This window comes from Pan paniscus, chromosome 1 (genome assembly GCF_029289425.2).
Source record: "Pan paniscus chromosome 1, NHGRI_mPanPan1-v2.0_pri, whole genome shotgun sequence".
NCBI lineage: Eukaryota > Metazoa > Chordata > Mammalia > Primates > Hominidae > Pan > Pan paniscus.
Window position 1 is genome coordinate 156929914 of NC_073249.2, and position 23231 is coordinate 156953144.

General features: G+C 36.7%; 1 protein-coding gene across 9 annotated transcripts in view; it reads right to left on the bottom strand.

Moving 5' to 3' along the window:
* The window catches only part of LRRC7 (leucine rich repeat containing 7), a 577334-nt gene that overhangs the window by 200360 nt on the left and 353743 nt on the right, over positions 1 to 23231 (bottom strand). For all 9 annotated transcript variants that reach the window (XM_055117394.2, XM_034967334.3, XM_055117378.2 and 6 more), the window contains one exon: positions 15001 to 15064. In XM_055117394.2, the coding sequence (XP_054973369.1) occupies positions 15001 to 15064 (64 nt within the window). The remainder of the gene's footprint in view (positions 1 to 15000; positions 15065 to 23231) is intronic.

The following is a 23231-nucleotide window of genomic DNA, read 5'->3' on the forward strand; positions in this document are numbered from 1 at the left end:
TATAACAACTATAAATATATGCAAACCCGATATCAGAATATCTAAATATATGATGCAAATGTTGACAGAATTGATGGAGGAAATAGAAAGCAACACAATATGAGTAAGGGACTTCAATATTCTACTTTCAACAATGGCTAGAACATTCCAGATCAATAAAAAAAATACCCAAAAAACAGGACTTGATAAACCCTGTATACCAATGGACTTAACAGACATGTACAGAATATTCCACCCAACAACAGCTTAATAAACATTTTTCTCAAGTGCACACAGAACATTTGTAAGTGGGATTTATCTCTGGAATAAAGGGATGGTTCAACATGTGCAAATCAATATTTGAAATGCACCAGATTAACAGAATGAAGGATAAAAATAATCTGATCATTTTATTAGATGCAGAAAAAGTATTTGACAAAATTCGACATCTTTTCATGATAAAAACTCTTAACAAATTAAGTATAGAAAAAATGTACCCCAACATGCTAAAGGTCATGCACGACAAGCCCACAGCTAACATCATGCTCGATACTGAAAAACTATAACCTTTTCTTCTAACATCAGGAACAAGACAAGAATGCACACTGTTACCAGTTTTGTTCAACAGAGTACCAGAAATCCTAGCCAGAGAAATTAGGCAAGAAAAAGAAATAGGCATGCAAATAGAAAAGAGATGTAAAATGTCTCTGCTTACAGATGACATGCTCTTGTATATGGAAAGCCCCAAAGGTTCCACTAAAATTAGAACTAATAAACAAATTCAGTAAAGTTGTGGGATACAAAATCAACATAAAATTAATAGAGTTTTTATACAGAAAAATGAGCTGTCCAAAAATAAATCAGGAAAATCCCATTTATCATAGCATAAAAAATACTTAGGGATAAATTTAACCAAAGAGGTGAAAGATGTGTACACTGAAAACTATAAAATGTTGATGAAATAAATTGAAGAAGATAGAAATAAGTGGAAAGATATCCTATATTCATGGATTGGAAGAATTAATATTGTTATAATGCCCATACTACCCAAAGTGATCTACATATTTAATGCAATCCCCATACAAATTCTGGCATTTTCCACAGAATTATAAAAAATGATTCTAAAACAAGCATGAAATCACAAAAGTTCACAAATAGACAAAGCAATCTTGAGCAAAAAGAACAAAGCTAGAGGCATCATACTATCTGATCTCAAAATCTACTAAAAAGTTATGGTAATTGAAACAGCATGGTACAGGCACAGAGAACAGACATATAGACCAATGAAATAAAACAGAGAGCCCAGAAATAAAACCACATTTATACTAATGAACTGATCTTCAATAAAGGTGTCAACAACACCACAATGGGGAAAGGATAGTCTCTGATAAATACTTCTGGGAAAGTTGGATATGCTGAAGTATGAAATTGGACCATTTTCCACCCCATATGCAAAAATCAACTCAAAATGGGTTGAAGACTTAAGTAATGTACGTCCCGAAACTGTAAAACTTCTAGAAGAAAATACAGAAAAAAGTTTCTTGGCGTTGTTCTTGGCAAAGACTCTTTGGATATGACCCAAAAGCAGTGACAAAAGAAGTAAAAATAGACAAGTGGGATTACAGCAAACTAAATCTTCTGCAAGTCAAAGGAAACAATCAACAGAGTGAAGAGACAACATATGGAATGGGAGAAAGTATTTGCAAACTACATATCTGATAAGGGATCAATATCTAAAATATATGAGGAATTAAAAAGACTCAATAATAGTAAAACAACCTGGTTAAAAAACAGAAAGGAACCTTAAGAGTCATTTCTTAAAAAAAGACATACAAATAACCCACAGGTATAAGAAAAAATGCTCAACATCAGTAATAATCAGGAAAATGCAAATCAAAACCACAATGAGAAATCACCTCACAGTTGTTATAATGAACATTATCAAGAAAAAGAAAAACCAAAATAATAAGTGTTGGCAAGGATGTGGGGGAAATTGGAACTCTTATGTACTGTTGGTGGGAACGTAAAATGGTGCTGTCATTATGGAAAACAATATGAAGTTTCTTCAAAAAATTAAAAATAAAATGACTATATGATCCAGCAATCATGCTTTTGGATACTTATCCAAAAGAACTGAAATAGCAACTTCAAAAAATTTGTCCTTATGTATTCACTGCAGCATTATTAACGATAGCTGGGATGTATAAGTGACCCAAATGTCCACTGATGGATGAATAAATAAATGTCTTACATGTCCATTGATGAATGAGTGGATCAACTGATGAGTAGCATATATATGTAATGAAATATGATTTGGCCTCAAGAAAGAAGAAATTCCTATCATGTAGAAACATGGATTAACCTTGGAGATATTTTGGTAAGTGAAATAAGCCAGTCACAGAAAGGTAAATACTGCATGATTCTGCTGAAACGACATATCTGAAAAAGTCAAACCCATAGAAGCAGAAAGCAGAATGGTGGTTCCAGGGGCTGGGGAGAGGAAAATGGGGAGTTGCAGTTCAATGGGCAAAAGTTTTCAGTTATGGAGGATAGAAAAGTTCTAGAGATCTGCTGCACAACATTGTGCTTAGTAGTTCACAATAATGAAATGGCTATTGAAAAATTTGAGAAGAGGGTAAATCTCATGTTGTGTGTGTGTGTGTGTGTGTGTGTGTGTGTGTGTGTGTGTGTTTACCATGATAAAAAATAAGAACTGAAAAAAAAAACTTTCATTTTTTATTGTTTCCTATTTGGAACTAGAAATTTCATTTTTTAAGTTGCTTAGGTCTCAAATCTTGAAGTTACACTTAACTACTCTCCCTCTTATTCCTGATATCTGATCTGTCAACAAATCCTGTTGCTTCTACCTAGAGGAAGGTTTACCTTGAAGTTAATGAAGCTTAAGCTTTAAAGCCCTATTTGCATGAATTCCTTTCTAGATCCTGGGAGGCAGCCTGGAAAAGTGTTCACTTGGGCCATATGTTTTTGGAATATTTGCAAAAGTAAGATTGTTTAATTTTATAAGATTTAAAACATTGAAATATAACTCATATATCATAAAATTCACCCTTTTAGAGTATAAAATTAAGTGGTTTTTAGTATATTCACAGAATTGTCAACCATCACCACTATCTAATTCCAGTATATTTTCATCATTTCTCAAAAAACCCATACCCATTCTCCCCATTCTCCTCTTCCTCTGGACCCTGGAAAGCACCAATCTACTGTTTGTCATTGTGGATTTGTCTATTTTAGACATTTCATATAAGTAAAATCATATAACACATGGCCTTTTGTTTCTGGCTTCTTTTAGTTGGCATAATGTTTTCAAGGTTTAACCACGTTGTAGCACATATCGGACCTTTAATCATTTTTTTTTCGTTGCTGAATACTATTCCATTGTATGGATATACCACATCATGCACATCCATTCAACAGGCGATGGACATTTCTATTGTTTCCACTTCTTGCCTATTATCAATAATGTTGGTTTGCATATTCATGTATGAGTTTTGTGTGAACATAGCATTTTCAATTTTCTTGGGTATTGTAGTAGACTAGGGCTGTCCAATCTTCTGGCTTCCCTGGGCCACATTGGAAGAAAAACAATTGTCTTGGGCCACATATAAAAATATACTAACACTAATGATAGCTGATAAGCTAAAAAAATTGCAAAAAAACTCATAATGCTTTAAGATAGTTTACAAATTTGCGTTGGTCTGCATTCAAAGCCGTCCTGGGCTACATGGTGGCTCATAGGCCAAGGGCTGCACAAACTTGTAGTAGACTGAATAATGACACCCCAAAGATGTTCACATCCTAATTCCAAGAACCTATAAATATGTTACCTTACATAGTAAAAGAAATTACAGATGTGATTAATTTAGGGATCTTGAGATGGAGAGATTATCCTGGATTATCTGAGGGGGCCCAGTGTAATTACAAATGCCCTTATAAGAGAGAGGCAAGGGGGTCAGAGACGGTAGAGAAAATGTGATGAGAGAGGCAGAGATCAAGGCGATGTGAGGAAGGGGCCACGTAAGGAATGCAAGTGGCCTCTAGAAGCTGGGAAAAGAGAAGAAATGGATTCTTCTCTAGTGCCTTTAGAAGGAGTGCAGCCCTGATGAGACCTGGATTTTAGGACTTCTGACCTCCCAGAACTGTAAGATAATAATTTTGTATTGCCTTTATTCACTGAATTTGTGGTAATTTGTTACCATTCAGAAATAGAAAAGTAACACAGGTATATATGTAGGCCTGGAATTCTGGATAAAAGTAAGATATTTTAACTAGAATTTCTATTTTGCTTCCCTTCTGTTGCAATTTCTATCACGTCCTATGGTGATTGAATGGACCCAGGCATTTTGCAGAGCTTGCTAAAAGGAAGTTGTATGGGGATACCCTTCATACGGGTTTTGTGGAATATATTTATATGATTTGCAATAATTTCTGTGTGTACTTAACTTGTGCTAGCTAGCCATTTTATTTAGAAATGGCTTCTGGAAATCCTCCTACTGCCCACTGTGCCCACACACCTGACCATCAGGACATGAAGGTGCAGGGCCAGAGCATGTATTGAGACATAAACCTGTTCTTTGGTTCCTGGCACTATAAGTACGTAGGTGGTGGAGGAAAAAGAAGGTTTAGAATGTATGGGGGCAAATGTTTTCCCAAATTTGACAACAATCCTAAAATTCTGCAAGGCATATCAATGAAAATTGTAAGCATTTCCAAACTATCAATATTAAAAATCACGTTAGAGGAAAGACTGGATTGTTTTTCTATAATCTCCAAAGAAAATACTACATGATGTTTGTCACATAGAAAGGCTGTCAAAGAGCATGAAACCAAAATGTAAGGGGGAAGGAAGCATTACAGATGTGTGCTATTATGTTATTTTCCACGATTTTATGATGTTTGTGGCATTTTGTCAGCTTTCAAAATTATATTTTATGATTTTTATTTGTAATTTAAAATTTGTAGTTTCTTTTTTTTATTCTGAATAACATTTCTTTTTGTATCTAATTATGTATTTCTAATTTTGTATTAGTTTTTGATAGGTGTCCTCAATTTACAAAATTCAGATCCTACCATATCTTCTTCTAGCTATAGTTTAAAGATTTACCCAGAAATTGGTTTCTTACCACCTCCATTGCTACTACCCTAATCCAGCATGCTAATATTTCCTGCCTAGATTACTGCAATAACTTTCTAACTGTTTTCCCTGACTCTACCTTGACACTGCCTGACCCGTCTATTCTCAACATAGTAAAGTGGTCTTGATAATGTAATTAATTAATATGACCTAATGTAATATAAAGTAACATAATTTGATGTGAGTTAGATTGAGGTTCTACTTGCTCAAACCCTTCCAAAGAGCTTCCCATTTTACTCAGAATAAAATCCTAAATCCTTAAAATGTCTTACAGGGTTCTCTCCCACTCCACAAATTAACTTATCTCCCAATACTTTTCTCATTTGGTCTACTGCGTCCTTCTGGGCTTCTTGCTGTCCACAGGTCAGGCTTGGTCTCATATCAGGTGTTGGTACTTGCTGTTCCCTCTGCACAGAACAATCTTCCAGCCAGATATTTGCATGGCTCACTCCCTGACCTCCTTTCAGTTTTTACTAAAATGCTACCTTCTGAGACTGAAGCTTACCCAGCCAGACTAACCAATGACATCTCCCCACCCCATATCATCTTTTCCTTTCTTTATATTTCTCCTCAGTGTTTTTACTTTTAGTTTTGGTTTGTTGTGAAACCTGAAATCAAATAACATTTGTTTTCTATTAATTCGATTTTAGGCAATACATCCAGATATTTCCATTTCAGCATATAAATGAAGATTTTAGTTTGAATTACTTTAAATATAATTTTTCTTGGTTTTTTGGGGTGATTTACAACTCCTATTCATAACTCAAGTATGTTTTTGAGCTGTGAATAGGAATCATATATAGGGTTTACTCCTTGGTTGCAGAATACTTTTATTTTCCTTGTAAAGTCTGATTTTTTTTATTTTTGCAGGGGGAGATTCTTTGTAAAGTCTTGATTACACATTTGAACTCCTATTTAATATGCTTTACTCTGGTTCCATCAGGGAGCTTTTAATTAATTTACACATTATTCCCCCTTCAATTTCTCTGGTAGAAACCGTTGACAGAATCACCAGGGTATTCGACTGCATGGAGATACATGCCGTTCTCAGAAAAATCCATTTATGGAAACGCAAACCGAGCTAATTAATTTCATTCATAGTGCCCAGTCATGATATTTTGTTAATGAGAAATGGCAACGAGGGAAAAGCTGCTTCCTTGGAAAACAGAAGCAAAGATGATTTATTTTACTGCTAGCAAAGGGAAAATTCAAGAGCAAGAAAAGGAGTTCCTTTACTTCAATGTATGACAGTGGAGTCTGCTTATTAAAGCCATAGGTCAAGAGATGTTGCATTGATAAAAGTGGAGACCCCAATTTGATCCTCCTCTGAAAGAAGTATCTCTGTAATTAGTTTCAGCCAGAAAGTTCATTTTAATTGAATGATTCTTCAAGAATTCCTTTCAAACTTCAGAGTTAGTGGGACTGCAGATTTATTTATTTATGTACATATGCATATTTGCATGTGCGTATGTATTTATTGGTCACAATTTCAAATTTTGTACTTTAAAGTTTCATCAAGAAACTCATTTGGAAGTATGTCTCAAAGTAAATTGGGATTGATGCTTCAAAAGACAGCTAACTATGGAATGATTGCTTTTCAGACAAATTAAAGTATTTTCTCTACCTCTACTATTGTTTAGAGTTAAAAATTTGTATTTATATAGGCATGATTCTGATGATGAGAATTGATCGATCTGTTTGCTTTTAAAATCCAATGATTTGTTCTACAAATGTCAAGTACCAGTTGGGAGCTGGGTACTCTGCTAGGTGCAAGGAAACCTTTCTGGAGAAAATGACGTCAAAATGGAGTCACAAAAATCAACACTTCTCTTGTCCATTGTTTTCAGGACACAGTACCGACTTGCTGGTTATTAAACAGTGGCTTTTCAGCTGTGAGCTAACTCTTCTAATTTCTACTTTGTAATTCTGGGGTTAGCCACACTGCCATTTTGACAAGTGGCTCCATGTTAGGCTCTAACAATTGAGTGTCCTGGGGAGAGGCTGGAGGAGGAAGAGGGACTTGCTCTTTTTATTTACGTTTGGCTTCTCTTTGCACTTCCTCAGCAATACTTCACTGTGGTGACAATAGAATTCAGTAACAGCAAGTGTTTCCAGTGTGTAGTTTTTCCACATAACTAGAATCAGCCTCTTCATGTCAGAGACACCAGCACTAGCCTGTGGGGGCCCCTCCTTAGAAGTCGAAGACCCAATTTCACCTTTTCATACTTCCTTTTTCAGTGTCCCCCCTTTGCTCCTTCAGTTCTCTCATACATGATAAACCATCTTTCTATTAAACTTTCTTTGTTAAATAATCAGTATAGTTTTCACCTGCTGACTGGACTCTCATTGATGCAGAAATTGACATACTCCCAATAACTTCAAAAATAAGTTTCATTTTTCAAGTTTCTTTTGATGTATTAATAACTTCTGGCAATATCTGTGATATATATATATATATATATATAATCTACAGCCTTAGTGGCTTTACAAATGCAGAAAAATGAAGGAGTAAATTAGCATGTTTCAAGTATTTTCCTTAAAATTGGGTGGCCAGTTATGTGATGACAAATTGTACTTCATTATTTTGCTCTTTTTAAAAAGTGAGTACAACTTGAAGAATAAATTATACAATTTGATTAGTAGGTGTGGCAAACCTATGCTGTAATTGCTTATAAGGAAATTACTGGCTATGTAAATATAGTGCTTGCCTCAGGTATACATGCATTTTAGGTAATTAAAAATGAGCACACCTTCGGTGAACTAGGGAGGTGAGACTATTGGCTGCCATGCTTTTAGTAAAATGAGTTTAATTTAATTCTAGTCAATTTTAGTTATAATGAAAACATTAGCATAAGTACTCGACTGTCTCAAATTTCTATGAAAACACATTCATATCATTTATTTAGCCCAAAGCATCTATTTCTTGTCAACTGTATCGCTCAGAATATCTCTATTCTAGGAATTTTTCTTTAATTCATTTCTTTGAAATTTTTGTTTGACTCTATGAAATAAAGTGAGTAAAGCCAACAGAAACAAATTCCATTTGAATATTGAGATTAACAATTCTCCCTTATTATAATCTGTAGCCTTACTAAGCATTTAAAATGGTGATTTGTAGAGTACAGAATTTTTTTAAAGCTTTTCTATAAAGCAGTTTTATAGAATACAAGTCTTCTAATATAGTTTGCGGATGGCTGAATTTATGAAATGTTTTTATAATGACTGCTTGATTTACTGTTTCAAATGTTAGTTAAAATGACACTACTTATTTCCTGCTGAATTTTTGAACTTTTAAATTCAATCCAACTTTACACTGTGTTTAAAAAATTAAATATTGTTTTCTTTTTCACATAGAGTAACTTTTCTTGCTCTTTAAATATTTTTGCTGCTATCATTTCAATGTTTTGTTTTTAAAATCATATTTTGTTCTTTAATCCAGAAATTGAGTAGCCTATAATTTAGAAATATCTTGGTGAGTAATGAGTACATTAAGTAGTTAAAAAAAAGGTGAAAACACTCTCAAAATGACCTCATCAAGTCTCCAAGTTCTGAGGAAATTAATACCGTATAATTTTATGTAAAAAGGTAAGAAAGCCTCTCTTTAAGGATATGAAAGAAATATTTTAAAATTCTTCTTCTCTGATTGATTGCTTTTTCAAGAAAAAAATATAAAATAATTAATAAAATTAGCTAGTGATTCCTAAGCACTTATGATTTTATATTCATATTTCTATTTAATCCAAATTCCAGCAAGAGAGACAGAGCAAATAGGTAAAAGGAAACATTTAAAGAGACAGGGCTGATAATTTTCCAAAATTGATGAGTAATATGAACCTACAGATAAAGTATGCAAGAATAATGTATACAAATCTCACTAATGAGTACAGATTTTTACAAATTCCAAGCAGGAATGAACCAAATAGTTTATATAGAAGATCATGAACCATGTATGTATTTAAGAAATGCAAAAGTGGTTTTACATTAGAAATTTTGTATTAACAGAATAAAAGAGAAAAAATGGAATATCAATAAATGCAGACAAAACATCCCATAGAATTTAGTACTTGTTCATGCTAAATTCTCCTAGTAATCTAGAAGCAGGAAGAGATGTTATGAACCTGATAAAGAATATCTATACAAAGCTAATGGTAAAGCAATTATTAATGACAAAACATTATAGGTGTTCCCATTAAAATCAGGAATCAGACAATGATAGTTGCTTCACTTCAACATAGTACTAGTCACACATAAAGCAAGAGAAAGAAATAGGGTTTAAAAATTAAGGTGCAAGAAAACAAACTGTGATTATTCACAGGCTATTTGATTAGTTACATAGAAATCCCTAAATAATTTATAAACAAATTATTCATTTTATTAAGAGGGTTTAGCAGATAGCTAGATATAAGTAAAAAAAAACCTGCAATAACTTTTCATGATAGCCAGGACATAGCATCAATCTAGATGCCTATCAATGGTGGACTGGATAAAGAAAACGTGGTACATATTCACCATGGTATACTATGCAGTGTTAAAAAAGAACTAAATCATCTCCTTTGCAACAACATGGATGCAGCTGGAGGCCATTAACTCAAGCAAATTAATGCAGGAACAGAAAACCAAATACCACATGTTCTCACTTATAAGTGGGAGCTAAACATTGAGCACACAGGGACACAAAGAGGGAAATAATAGATACTGGGGTCCTACCTGAAGGTGGAGGGTAGGAGGAGGGTGAAGATTGAAAAACTACCTGTCAGGTACTACGCTCACTACTTGGGTGATGAACTCATTTGTACACCAAACCCCAGTGACATGCAATTTATCCATGTAACAAACCTGCACATGCACCACCTGAACCTTAAATAAATTTGGAAGAAAAAATAAAAACCTGCAACAAGCAACTGGAAACTATAATTTTTGAAGAAGTACATTTATAACTACAATTTAAAAATAAAGTACTTAGGAATAAATTAATTAAAAATGTGTGAAATCTTTTTCTGAAGAAAATTATAAAACTCAGATATTAAAATAGAAAATAAATGAAGATGTATGTCATGTTGATGCCTAAAAAGGTTTGATATGATAGAAATGTCAACTCTTTATTATCGTTCCAATAAAAAATTGAGTTATAGGGTCAATGCCATTGTAATCAAGTCCTAACATTTTTTCTTTTTGAGAAAATTGATCAACTAATTCTAAATGCATACAAAAAGTAAATGTCCAGATGCCTAAGTTTGAGACGCTTGCCCTATCCACTGTCAAAATTTATTGTTTGTGCTAATTACAATCATGTAGTTTTTGTACCTAGAAAATAAGGAAAGTAACTCATGAATGTACAGAAATCATATTTTGTTAAGAGGTGATACTCATATCCATGTGGAAAGGAAATGCTACTTAATAAATGGTGCTTGGAAAGCTGAGTCTCTGGAAAAAAAATACACAGTACACAGTATAAATAATTAAGCCCCCCACAGAAATGAATTTGATTATGAAAAAATTAAACCTTCAAACGTTTAGAAGAAAACATATGAAAAACACGTTTTGGCTTTGAGGAGGGAAGGACTTCTTAAGCAAAACAGAAAATGTGCTACCCACAAAAAAGTATACATTTTCTTATTTTATAATTAAGACCTTCTATCCATCAAAATATACCAGGTAGAAAATAAAAAGACTCTCCAGAGACTGAAAAGAAATAACTGTAGTACCTACAGACAACAAAGGATTAGTATGTGAAATATATCAAAGATCTCCATAAATCAACAAGAAAATGACTACCAATAGAAAAATGAGCAAAAATACATAAACCGGCATTTCACAAAACAGGAAACACAAATTGCCATAAACATATGAAAAAATCATCAATCTCATTAGAAATCAGGGATAGACAACTTAATTTAGTGTTTATTTTGTATCCATTATTTGGCAGTCTTTCTAGTTTAGCTACAAAGAAAGGTTATATATTACAATGCCTGTAAGGAATCTAGATTTCAAATTTGATAACCATGCTTTAAAATAAAATAGAATGCACATTATAATTCCAATTTGGTAGGTAGAAATATCTGTGCAGACACATATAACCAGTATGTATTATGCCATACTTATAGCAAAATTTTAAATCTATTCAAGCACTACCTGCTTGAATAGCACAGGATAAGGAAATTGGGTCCTTCTTGAAATAGTCCTCCCCAGTTATTCTTTTTAGGAGTCCTTTGTAGGGGTTTGGTGGGGGCAAAGACAAGGGAATTTCACATAAGGGGAGATGCTGCTCCAATAACCATTGTACTCCCTGCCTTCCTTCCCTGCTACCCATTGCCTCTGTGGGTCAGTGGGTCCCTACCCATGCTGCTTTCTTTGAATTCCCGAACTCTAAACCACATATAGACTACTTCTCACTTAGTTTGTTAGTCTCCTCTGGGCTGGGCTCTTCTTTCTTTCTGGCTTACAAAAAAGCACGTTTTGCTTCTTATAACTGACTCTTCTGATGAAGGCTCCCATGGCAGAGTTGTTGGGGCCTTAAGTGACACTCTCCTTTATAGAACAGCCCTCTTTTTTCCAGCACAGGGAGGGGAGGAGAGAGGCAGTGAAGGAGGCTTGCAGCTGGAAGCTGGGTCTAGACTAGGGGGAGGGTTGGCCATGGTCAGCAAAGAGGATGATCCTAAGGGTTGATGTTATCTGGTTCCATACATCAGCCTAATAGTGTTCCATCTCTGACCTGGCCCCAAATAATACTTGTTTGACTTCATTAAAGAAAATGAGAGTAAAGGGAAGAATATACCAAAAAATATTAATAATGGTTATATATAGGATGAGATCATGAATGATCCTTACTCTCATTTTTTCACTTTTTAACTTTCTATTTTTTTAAAAATGAACATTTATTCATCTTATGTTGAGCAAAACAATTCATGAAAGAAACAACAACCCCCCACCCCCCGCCAAAATATCTATTATGTTCTCAGAACTTTGTTCAATATATTCTGGGGATAATTGCTATTAAAAATATAAAATAATTCCCTTCGTTTAGAATTTTTCATTATTACAAATGCTTCTATAAGTAGATATTTCTACTCTGAATCTTATTTGGGACATTTACATTGTTTCTCAAGCAAGCCAACTTCTGTTCTCATTAGGCCTTCACATTTTATTTTTTAAATTATAGTCATCTACTCTCCACATTGTCTCTTTACCATGTCATGCAAAAATAAATCATCTAATGATAATCTCCTACGGTGTCAATATCTAGCTACAGAATAGAATTTGATCTCCTCTCCTCCACATGACATTGTTTCTAGAGGTCTCTTATCAGAGCAAAATCTCTGATTTTCTCATTTAAAGTTGTTACTGTTACCACAACAGCCAGTTCCATGCATATGACTAGTAATAGTCAAACTATGATTAAAAGTGAGTAACATCAGAAATGTAAAGTTCCACAGTTATACTCTTCAAATACTTAAGCACTACCTAATAAAACCTCTTAGAACAAATGCAAAAGTAAGAAAATAGAAAAAGAGACTTATTTTGTGCCTGGCATGAAATACTGGCATAACACAAAATAAAAGTTATTTCTGCTCGTAGGATTTCTTAGATACCATAAATCATACATTATTAAAATAATTTAAAATTTACTTTTAGTACAACTAGTTTTGAAAAATAAACCCACCCTTTTCATCATTGTTGACCCAAATCTTTACAGTAAAATACCAATTCACACATATTCATATGAAGCACTTGCAGAATAATATACCTGACAGAATTGAAATTCATTTAACATACTGAATATTTGTTGTAGATTATCTTGCATGAAATTCTCTCAAAAAGCCTATAAGATAGAGGAGACTGATGCCCTTACTGTATTGATAAGGAAGTTGAAGTTAGAGAGTGAGCTATAGACCCAAAGGTACCCTCCATGTTTTTCAATTATTAGGCTGACCTACATGTCTTAATAAATGTGTGGGCAGATCTTAGGTCTTTAACAACTTATTTTTAAAACAATAAGTATAAAACTACTAGTTTTGCCACTATCTGTTATTTACCACCCCCACTAATCTCTCTACCTACATTAATAAATATCTCCTTTAAAAATTCCTGAGGTGCATTAAGCTATGTATTTACGAGGTACTCTTGCCTTAATATCTGTGTTGAGGCCACCCTGCAAACTGCTTTGTAACAACACTAGGTATATCCAAAGCAGAGTAAATTTGACAGTGTAATCTGACAGGCAAAGAAGTCTCTGGAATTCAGCTTTACTTGGTGTCTCTCAGTTTGTATGTTATGTGGACTCTCAGAGCCAGCAGACAGGCCATGGGGCCACTACTGAGGTCATGGCTGGTGAGGGCCCTTCACAACACAAACTGGGGATGGACTGCTCATCCTGTGCTGGAGGGAGGACAGGGCACAGTCTCATTCATTTACAGCCAGTGAGAGCTGAGTATAGCAATGCCCAAAGAGGAAGATGGCCAATGCTCCTAGAGAGTTTTATCTGAGCCCGAAGACCTGACTGTGGATTCAGAACTGACGATTTAACAGGACGCAGCATCAGCTGCAGACAGCAGCCCAGAGACCAGCATATGCTGCCAACCTACTTCTGAAAACTACCTTGAGGCCAGAGAGTCCTTATTGCCCAGGTCACAAAGAAATTTAGCCTCCTCTGCACATACCCAAATTCCATCTTAGGGAGGAAAGCAGGGGATGGAGAGAGGAACATGAGAGACTAGCAATTTTTTATGCAAGAAAGATGAAAACAACCTAAAGGGACTATCTAACTTCTTAAATCATATTAAACTTAATCACAGAAGAATAAAACTCAGTTTTCATCCTTAATAAACAACTGATGGAGGCTGGGGTAATGATCAGATTAGCTATGGTTGAAGTAAAACAAATTAATTTTTTTGTGCATTCAAAATACAGTGTGAGTTAAACACTTTCACCCTTGCACACTGGCATTTATTAGAATAAATTTTGCTAGGTCCTGTACATACATCATCTCATTTAATTCTCACACAAGCCCTGTGTAAGAGAGAACATTATAATCCCTATTTTATACACGAGGAAAATAAGGTGAAAAGAGGTTATGCAACTTGCACAAAGTCACATAGCTAGTAACAGACCTGGGACAGGGAATGGATTGCTTACTTAAATGTTTTAATTTTAAAATAATTAAAATACACTTTAGATGAATTGAATTTTTTGAAATTTGAGATATTCAAGTGGAAGACTTCTGAATAGAGAAAGCTGAGTCGTCTTGTAAAGAAGTATATGCTTTCTGATTTGCATCTGAGATTTTGGTCTTCAGGCAAATTTTAAACAAAATGGATGCTCAAAAGGAGAAGGCAGAATTCTGCCAGTCTTGCCAGCAGTGAAGTAGTAATATGGGTTCACTAGAAAGAGGCTTTCAATATAGTAAGAACCAGAATGCCATTGGTGACTTACTTCTCTCATGCAATGGCACCAAGAAGCCTCCAAAGCAGGTTTTCAAGGTACGGTCTTTGCATTTAATCAAGTCTGGGTTTAATCCCTGTTCAGGCACTTAATAGCTATGTATGACAGTGACCATTTTAAGTTCATTTCCATTAGGTTAAAATGGCAATATGTCCAATCAGGATTAAAAGAGATAACATATGTAACATACTAAGCATGGCACCTGTCACATAGTTGGTCCTCAAAACTATCAATTTGTATCTGGCTCAAAAAAAAAATTCCATTTTTTTTTCCAAAAAGTGAAAGCTAATATTAACTTCCAGGTTTTTACTTTTACATTTAGCAAATGCAAACGTGCAATCAAGTTAATACCTTGGTTTACAAAGACAGAGCAAAAGAAAGAATCTCCTGAAGGGTATTTATCAGGTTTAGAAAATGCATTTGCTTACCAGCTCACCGAATTCATTATTGCCTAGGTCAAGTCTTTCCAACTGGGCCAGTTTGTGCATTGACCTACAACAGATGGAGAAAAATACTATTGTGAGGCAGTGCATGATACATTGTTCTAAAAGACATTCCAACCACCTTCCTGTCAGATTTACCTGATTGTGTAGTGCACAAAACTGGGGGTACTCTTCAGCAACAAGTAAATCTCAAATACACAAAATCTATGCAAACTGCCATCTGAAAAGCTACAGCATCTGTTCACAAATGCCAATATGGTTGGCATGCAAGGCTGGCTGCTTAACAAAAATCCAAGAAGCTTATTAAATATCTACACCAGTGGGAGGTGTAGGGTGGGGCCCCACTTCAATATTTTTAAGAGTCACCACAGGATTGGGAATCAATGGCTGAAACCAATTCTCAGCAAACCATTCTAAAATCTCATAATATGGCACCATTTCATCATCAGTCTTATTATTTTCTACTCCTTTAAATGAACTTCTGTTACAGACAAATTGTAGTCATTGTCTCCCAAACATATTGACTTGAAAGCTGCTATAGCTATGAATAGTTGTCAAACTGATACAGTTTTGGTCTGTGTCCTGACCCAAATCTCATCTTGAATTGTAATCCCCATAATCGTATACTGAGGAAGGGACCTGGTGGGAGGTGATTGGATCATGGGGGTGGTTTCTCCTATGCTGTTCTCATGAAAGTGAGAATTCTCATGAGATCTGAAGGTTTTATAAGTGTTTGACAGTTCCTCCTTCACATGTTCTCTCTCGCCTGCTGCCATGTAAGATGTGCCTGCTTCCCCTTCGGCCATGATTTTAAGTTTCCTGAAGCCTGCCCAGCCATGTGGAACTGTGAGTCAATTAAACCTCTTTTCTATATAAATTACCCAGTCTGGAGCACTTCTTTATAGCAGTGTGAAAACAGACTAATACACAAACCTTGGGCAAGAGTTGATGTCAAAGGTTCAGAGAACCCAAGTGCACTCCATATGCAGTCAGCATTTCTCAAAGCACTCTCAAGTAAACATACACTATGAGAAAATACAGTGCTTTTCTGAAAGATTTTTTTTTATCTCTCCACTAATCAGAATTCTGCCCTTAAGTCCTGCCTATACAGGAATTCTTCAGACACCATTGATTGAAATCTTAGAAATTTTAGTTTTATCACATTTAAAATGGATGTAGAAATTACCTTATAGGGCTTTTATGAACCTTAAATGAAATATTACTGCAATCCAGACGCTATCAGATACTCAGAAATGCAAAAAAAGTACGTACTCTTTCTTCACACAGCAACTATTATTGAAGAGAGTATTATGTGCTGATCTGGGGTATGGCAGAGAACAAAACAGATAAAAATTCCTACCTCAAAGGACTTTACATTCAGCAGGGAAGAATCAGAGTAAACAAAATAATAAAATAAAATAAAATAACATATTAAAAGGTTACAAGTGCTACAGAGAAAAGTTAAGCAGAGGAGGTAGATAGGGAGAATTCATATAAGGATTTAATTTTTAGTAGGGTGATCAGGTAAGGCCTCAATGAGAATACGAAATTGGAGCCAAGGCAGAAAGGAAATGAAAAAGCATGCTAATATGGAGATTCTAAAGCAGGGACATTTTACTTGCTTGAAGACATCCTAGCAGACCAGTATGGCTAAAGAAGAGAGAGAGAGGGAGGAGTAAAAAGATGATGTAATGGGGAGTTGCATAATATGTGATCTTACAGCACAATGTAGAGACTTTGGCTTTGATTCTGAGTGGGATAGGGGGTCACTGAAAGGTTTTTATGAAAGATGTTTCTGAAATGATTTGTTTTAGAAGAATATCTGTAATTGCAGGCTTATAAACAGACTGAGGGGGACAACAGTAGAAGAAGGAAGATCAAAGAGGAGGCTAATGTAATAAGTCAAATAAGAGGTGATGGTGGCTTGGACTGAATCCATTTTACTTCTTTCTTATTATAAAAAATTTATGGCCACAGTGGTGGCCATAATAAGGCAATGGTAAAGGTGTTGAGATGTGGTTGGGTTCTGGATATAGTTAAGATAAGAACTAAATGTCTTGATGAGTCAGCTGTGGGGAATGAGAGCTGACTGTGACTAAAGGTGTGTTTTGGTCTGAACAACTAGAAGGACGGAGTTGCAAGTGACTGATGAGGAAGACCAAGTGGAGCAGGGTTTTGGGTAGACTGGAAGTTCAGTTTTAGGTGTTCAGTTGGAAATTTCTACTCTAGAGTCAACTAGAGATGTTAATCATTCAGTTGCATAAACAAGCATAGACATCAAGAAAAGAGTCTAGGAAAGACATAATTTGAGCATGGTAGCATAGAGATGGCTTACCAGCTCACTGAATTCATTATTGCCTAGGTCAAGTCTTTCCAACTGGGCCAGTTTGTGCATTTACCTATAACAGATGAAGAAAAAATACTATTGTGAGGTCTTGAGAATATAGATCACCAAGGGCATGAATGTAGATAAAAAGAGAATAGGTCTGAATGGATATGAAGAACAAATAAGTAAAACTGAAAAGTGACTAGGGACATAGGAGAAAAAATAAGAAGAATGTAAAGTCCTGGAAGCCAAGTAAGAACAGTATTTCAGAGGCTGGCAGCCAAGATGGCCAAATAGGAAGAGCTCCGGTCTACAGCTCCCAGCGTGAGCGACGCAGAAGACGGGTGATTTCTGCATTTCCATCTGAGGTACCGAGGTCATCCCACTAGGGAGTGCCAGACAGTGGGGGCAGGACAGTGGGTGCAGCGCACTGTGCACGAGCCGAAGCAAGGCGAGGCATTGCCTCACTTGGGAAGCGCAAGGGTCAGGGAGTTCCCTTTCCTAGTCAAAGAAAGGGGTGACAGACGGCACCTGGAAAATCGGGTCACTCCCACCCTAATACTGCTCTTTTCCAATGGGCTTAAAAAATGGCGCACCAGGAGATTACATCCCGCACATGGCTCGGAGGGTCCTACGCCCACGGAGTCTCGCTGATTGCTAGCACAGCAGTCTGAGATCAAACTGCAAGGTGGCAGCGACGCCGGGGGAGGGGCGCCTGCCATTGCCCAGGCTTGCTTAAGTAAAAAAAGCAGCCATGAAGCTCAAACTGAGTGGAGCCCACCACAGCTCAAGGAGGCATGCCTGCCTCTGTAGGCTCCACCGCTGGGGGCAGGGCACAGACAAACAAAAAGACAGCAGTAACCTCTGCAGACTTAAACGTCCCTGTCTGACAGCTTTGAAGAGAGCAGTGGTTCTCCCAGCATGCAGCTGGAGATCTGAGAAAGGGCAGACTGCCTCCTCAAGTGGGTCCCCGACCCTGACCCCCGAGCAGCCTAACTGGGAGGCACCCCACAGTAGGGGCAGACTGACACCTCACACAGCCGGGTACTCCTCTGAGACAAAACTTCCAGAGGAACGATCAGACAGCAGCATTCGCGGTTCACGAAAATCCGCTGTTCTGCAGCCACCGCTGCTGATACCCAGGCAAACAGGGTCTGGAGTGGACCTCTAGCAAACTCCAACAGACCTGCAGCTGAGGGTCCTGTCTGGTAGAAGGAAAACAAAGAGAAAAAATATCCACAGCAAAAACCCATCTGTACATCACCATCATCAAAGACCAAAAGTAGATAAAACCACAAAGATGGGGAAAAAACAGAGCAGAAAAACTGGAACCTCTAAAAAGCAGAGCGCCTCTCCTCCTCCAAAGGAATGCAGTTCCTCACCAGCAATGGAACAAAGCTGGACGGCGTGTGACTTTGATGAGTTGAGAGAAGAAGGCTTCAGATGATCAAACTACTCCGAACGACAGGAGGAAATTCAAACCAAAGGCAAAGAAGTTAAAAATTTTGAAAAAAATTTAGATGAATGTATAACTAGAATAACCAATACAGAGAAGTCCTTAAAGGAGCTGATGGAGCTGAAAGCCAAGGCTCGAGAACTACGTGAAGAATGCAGAAGCCTCAAGAGCTGATGCAATCAACTGGAAGAAAGGGTATCAGTGATGGAAGATGAAATGAATGAAATGAAGTGAGAAGGGAAGTTTAGAGAAAAAGGAATAAAAAGAAATGAACAAAGCCTCCAAGAAATATGGGACTATGTGAAAAGACCAAATCTATGTCTGATTGGTGTACCTGAAAGTGATGGGGAGAATGGAACCAAGTTGGAAAACACTCTGCAGGATATTATCCAGGAGAACTTCCCCAATCTAGCAAGGCAGGCCAACATTCAGATTCAGGAAATACAGAGAACGCCACAAAGATACTCCCCGAGAAGAACAACTCCAAGACATATAATTGTCAGATTCACCAAAGTTGAAATGAAGGAAAAAATGTTAAGGGCAGCCAGAGAGAAAGGTCGGGTTACCCACAAAGGGAAGCCCATCAGACTAACAGCGGATCTCTTGGCAGAAACTTTACAAGCCAGAAGAGATTGGGGGTCAATATTCAACATTCTTAAAGGAAAGAATTTTCAACCCACAATTTCATATCCAGCCAAACTAAGTTTCATAAGTGAAGGAGAAATAAAATACTTTACAGACAAGCAAATGCTGAGAGATTTTGTCACCACCAGGCCTGCCCTAAAAGACCTCCTGAAGGAAGCACTAAACATGGAAAGGAACAACCGGTACCAGCCGCTGCAAAATCATGCCAAATTGTAAAGACCATTGAGGCTACGAAGAAACTGCATCAACTAATGAGCAAAATAACCAGCTAACAGCATAACTACAGGATCAAATTCACACATAACAATGTTAACTTTAAATGTAAAGGGACTAAATGCTCCAATTAAAAGACACAGACTGGCAAATTGGATAAAGAGTCAAGACCCATCAGTGTGCTGTATTCAGGAAACCCATCTCACGTGCAGAGACATACATAGGCTCAAAATAAAAGGATGGAGGAAGATCTACCAAGCAAATGGAAAACAAAAAAAGGCAGGGGTTGCAATCCTAGTCTCTGATAAAACAGACTTTAAACCAACAAAGATCAAAAGAGACAAAGAAGGCCATTACATAATGGTAATTGGTAAAGGGATCAATTCAACAAGAAGAGCTAACTATCCTAAATATATATGCACCCAATACAGGAGCACCCAGACTCATAAAGCAAGTCCTTAGTGACCTACAAAGAGACTTAGACTCCCACACAATAATAATGGGAGACTTTAACACCCCACTGTCAACATTAAACAGATCAACGAGACAGAAAGTTAACGAGGATACCCAGGAATTGAACTCAGCTCTGCACCAAGCGGACCTAATAGACATCTACAGAACTCTCCACCCTAAATCAACAGAATATACATTTTTTTAGCACCACACCACACCTATTCCAAAATTGACCACATAGTTGGAAGTAAAGCACTCCTCAGCAAATGTAAAAGAACGGAAATTATAACAAACTGTCTCTCAGACCACAGTGCAATCAAACTAGAACTCAGGACTAACAAACTCACTCAAAACCGCTCAACTACATGGAAACTGAACAACCTGCTCCTGAATGACTACTGGGTACATAACAAAATGAAGGCAGAAATAAAGATGTTCTTTGAAACTAACGAGAACAAAGACACAACATACCAGAATCTCTGGGACACGTTCAAAGCAGTGTGTAGAGGGAAATTTATAGCACTAAATGCCCACAAGAGAAAGCAGGAAAGATCCAAAATTGACACCCTAACATCACAATTAAAAGAACTAGAAAAGCAAGGCAAACACATTCAAAAGCTAGCAGAAGGCAAGAAATAACTAAAATCAGAGCAGAACTGAAGGAGATAGAGACACAAAAAAACCCCTTCAAAAAATTAATGAATCCAGGAGCTGGTTTTTTGCAAGGATCAACAAAATTGATAGACCGCTAGCAAGATTAATAAAGAAGAAAGGAGAGAAGAATCAAATAGATGCAATAAAAATGATAAAGGGGATATCACAACTGATTCCACAGAAATACAAACTACCATCAGAGAATACTACAAACACCTCCATGCAAATAAACTAGAAAATCTAGAAGAAATGGATAAATTCCTCGACACATACACCCTCCCAAGACTAAACCAGGAAGAAGTTGAATCTCTGAATAGATCAATAACAGCCTCTGAAATTGTGGCAATAATCAATAGCTTACCAACCAAAAAGAGTCCAGGACCAGATGGATTCACAGCCGAATTCTACCAGAGCTACAAGGAGGAACTGGTACCATTCCTTCTGAAACTATTCCAATCAATAGAAAAAGAGGGAATCCTCCCTAACTCATTTTATGAGGCCAGCATCACCCTGATACCAAACCCAGGCAGAGACACAACCAAAAAAGAGAATTACAGACCAATATCCTTGATGAACATTGATGCAAAAATCCTCAATAAAATACTGGCAAACCGAATCCAGCAGCACATCAAAAAGCTTATCCACCATGATCAAGTGGGCTTCATCCCTGGGACGCAAGGCTAGTTCAATATATGCAAATCAATAAATGTAATGCAGCATATAAACAGAACCAAAGACAAAAACTACATGATTATCTCAACAGATGCAGAAAAGGCCTTTGACAAAATTCAACAACACTTCATGCTAAAAACTCTCAATAAATTAGGTATTGATGGGACATATCTCAAAATAATAAGAGCTATCTATGACAAACCCACAGCCAATATCATACTGAATGGGCAAAAACTGGAAGCATTCCCTTTGAAAACTGGCACAAGACAGGGATGCCCTCTCTCACCACTCTTATTCAACATAGTGTTGGAAATTCTGGCCAGGGCAATCAGGCATGAGAAAGAAATAAAGGGTATTCGATTAGGAAAAGAGGAAGTCAAATTGTCCCTGTTTGCAGGTGACATGATTGTATATCTAAAAAACCCCATTGTCTCAGCCCAAAATCTCCTTAAGCTGATAAGCAACTTCAGCAAAGTCTCAGGATACAAAATCAATGTACAAAAATCACAAGCATTCTTATACACCAATAACAGACAAACAGAGAGCCAAATCATGAGTGAACTCCCATTCACAATTGCTTCAAAGAGAATAAAATACCTAGGAATCCAACTTACAAGGGACGTGAAGGACCTCTTCAAGGAGAACTACAAACCACTGCTCAATGAAATAAAAGAGGATACAAATGGAAGAACATTCCATGCTCATGGATAGGAAGAATCAATATCGTAAAAATGCCCATACTGCCCAAGGTAATTTATAGATTCAATGCCATCCCCATCAAGCTATCAATGACTTTCTTCACAGAATTGGAAAAAACTACTTTAAGGTTCATACGGAACCAAAAAAGAGCCCGCATCGCCAAGTCAATCCTAAGCCAAAAGAACAAAGCTGGAGGCATCATGCTACCTGACTTCAAACTATACTACAAGGCTACAGTAACCAAAACAGCATGGTACTGGTACCAAAACAGAGATATAGATCAATGGAGCAGAACACAGCCCTCAGAAATAACGCCGCATATCTACAACTATCTGATCTTTGACAAACCTGAGAAAAACAAGAAATGGGGAAAGGATTCCCTATTTAATAAATGGTCCTGGGAAAACTGGCTAGCCATATGTAGAAAGCTGAAACTGGATCCCTTCCTTACACCTTATACAAAAATTAATTCAAGATGGATTAAAGACTTAAATGTCAGACCTAAAACCATAAAAACCCTAGAAGAAAACCTAGGCATTACCATTCAGGACATAGGCATGGGCAAGGACTTCATGTCTAAAACACCAAAAGCAATGGCAACAAAAGCCAAAATTGACAAATGGGATATAATTAAACTAAAGAGCTTCTGCACAGCAAAAGAAACTACCATCAGAGTGAACAGGCAACCCACAAAATGGTAGAAAATTTTTGCAACCTACTCATCTGACAAAGGGCTAATATCCAGAATCTACAATGAACCCAAACAAATTTACAAGAAAAAAACAAATAACACCATCAAAAAGTGGGCAAAGGACATGAACAGACACTTCTCAAAAGAAGACATTTATGCAGCCAAAAAACACATGAACAAATGCTCACAGAAATGCAAATCAAAACCACAATGAGATACCATCTCACACCAGTTAGAATGGCAATCATTAAAAAGTCAGGAAACAACAGGTGCTGGAGAGGATGTGGAGAAATAGGAACACTTTTACACTGTTGGTGGGACTGTAAACTAGTTCAACCATTGTGGAAGTCAGTGTGGCGATTCCTCAGGGATCTAGAACTAGAAATACCATTTGACCCAGCCATCCC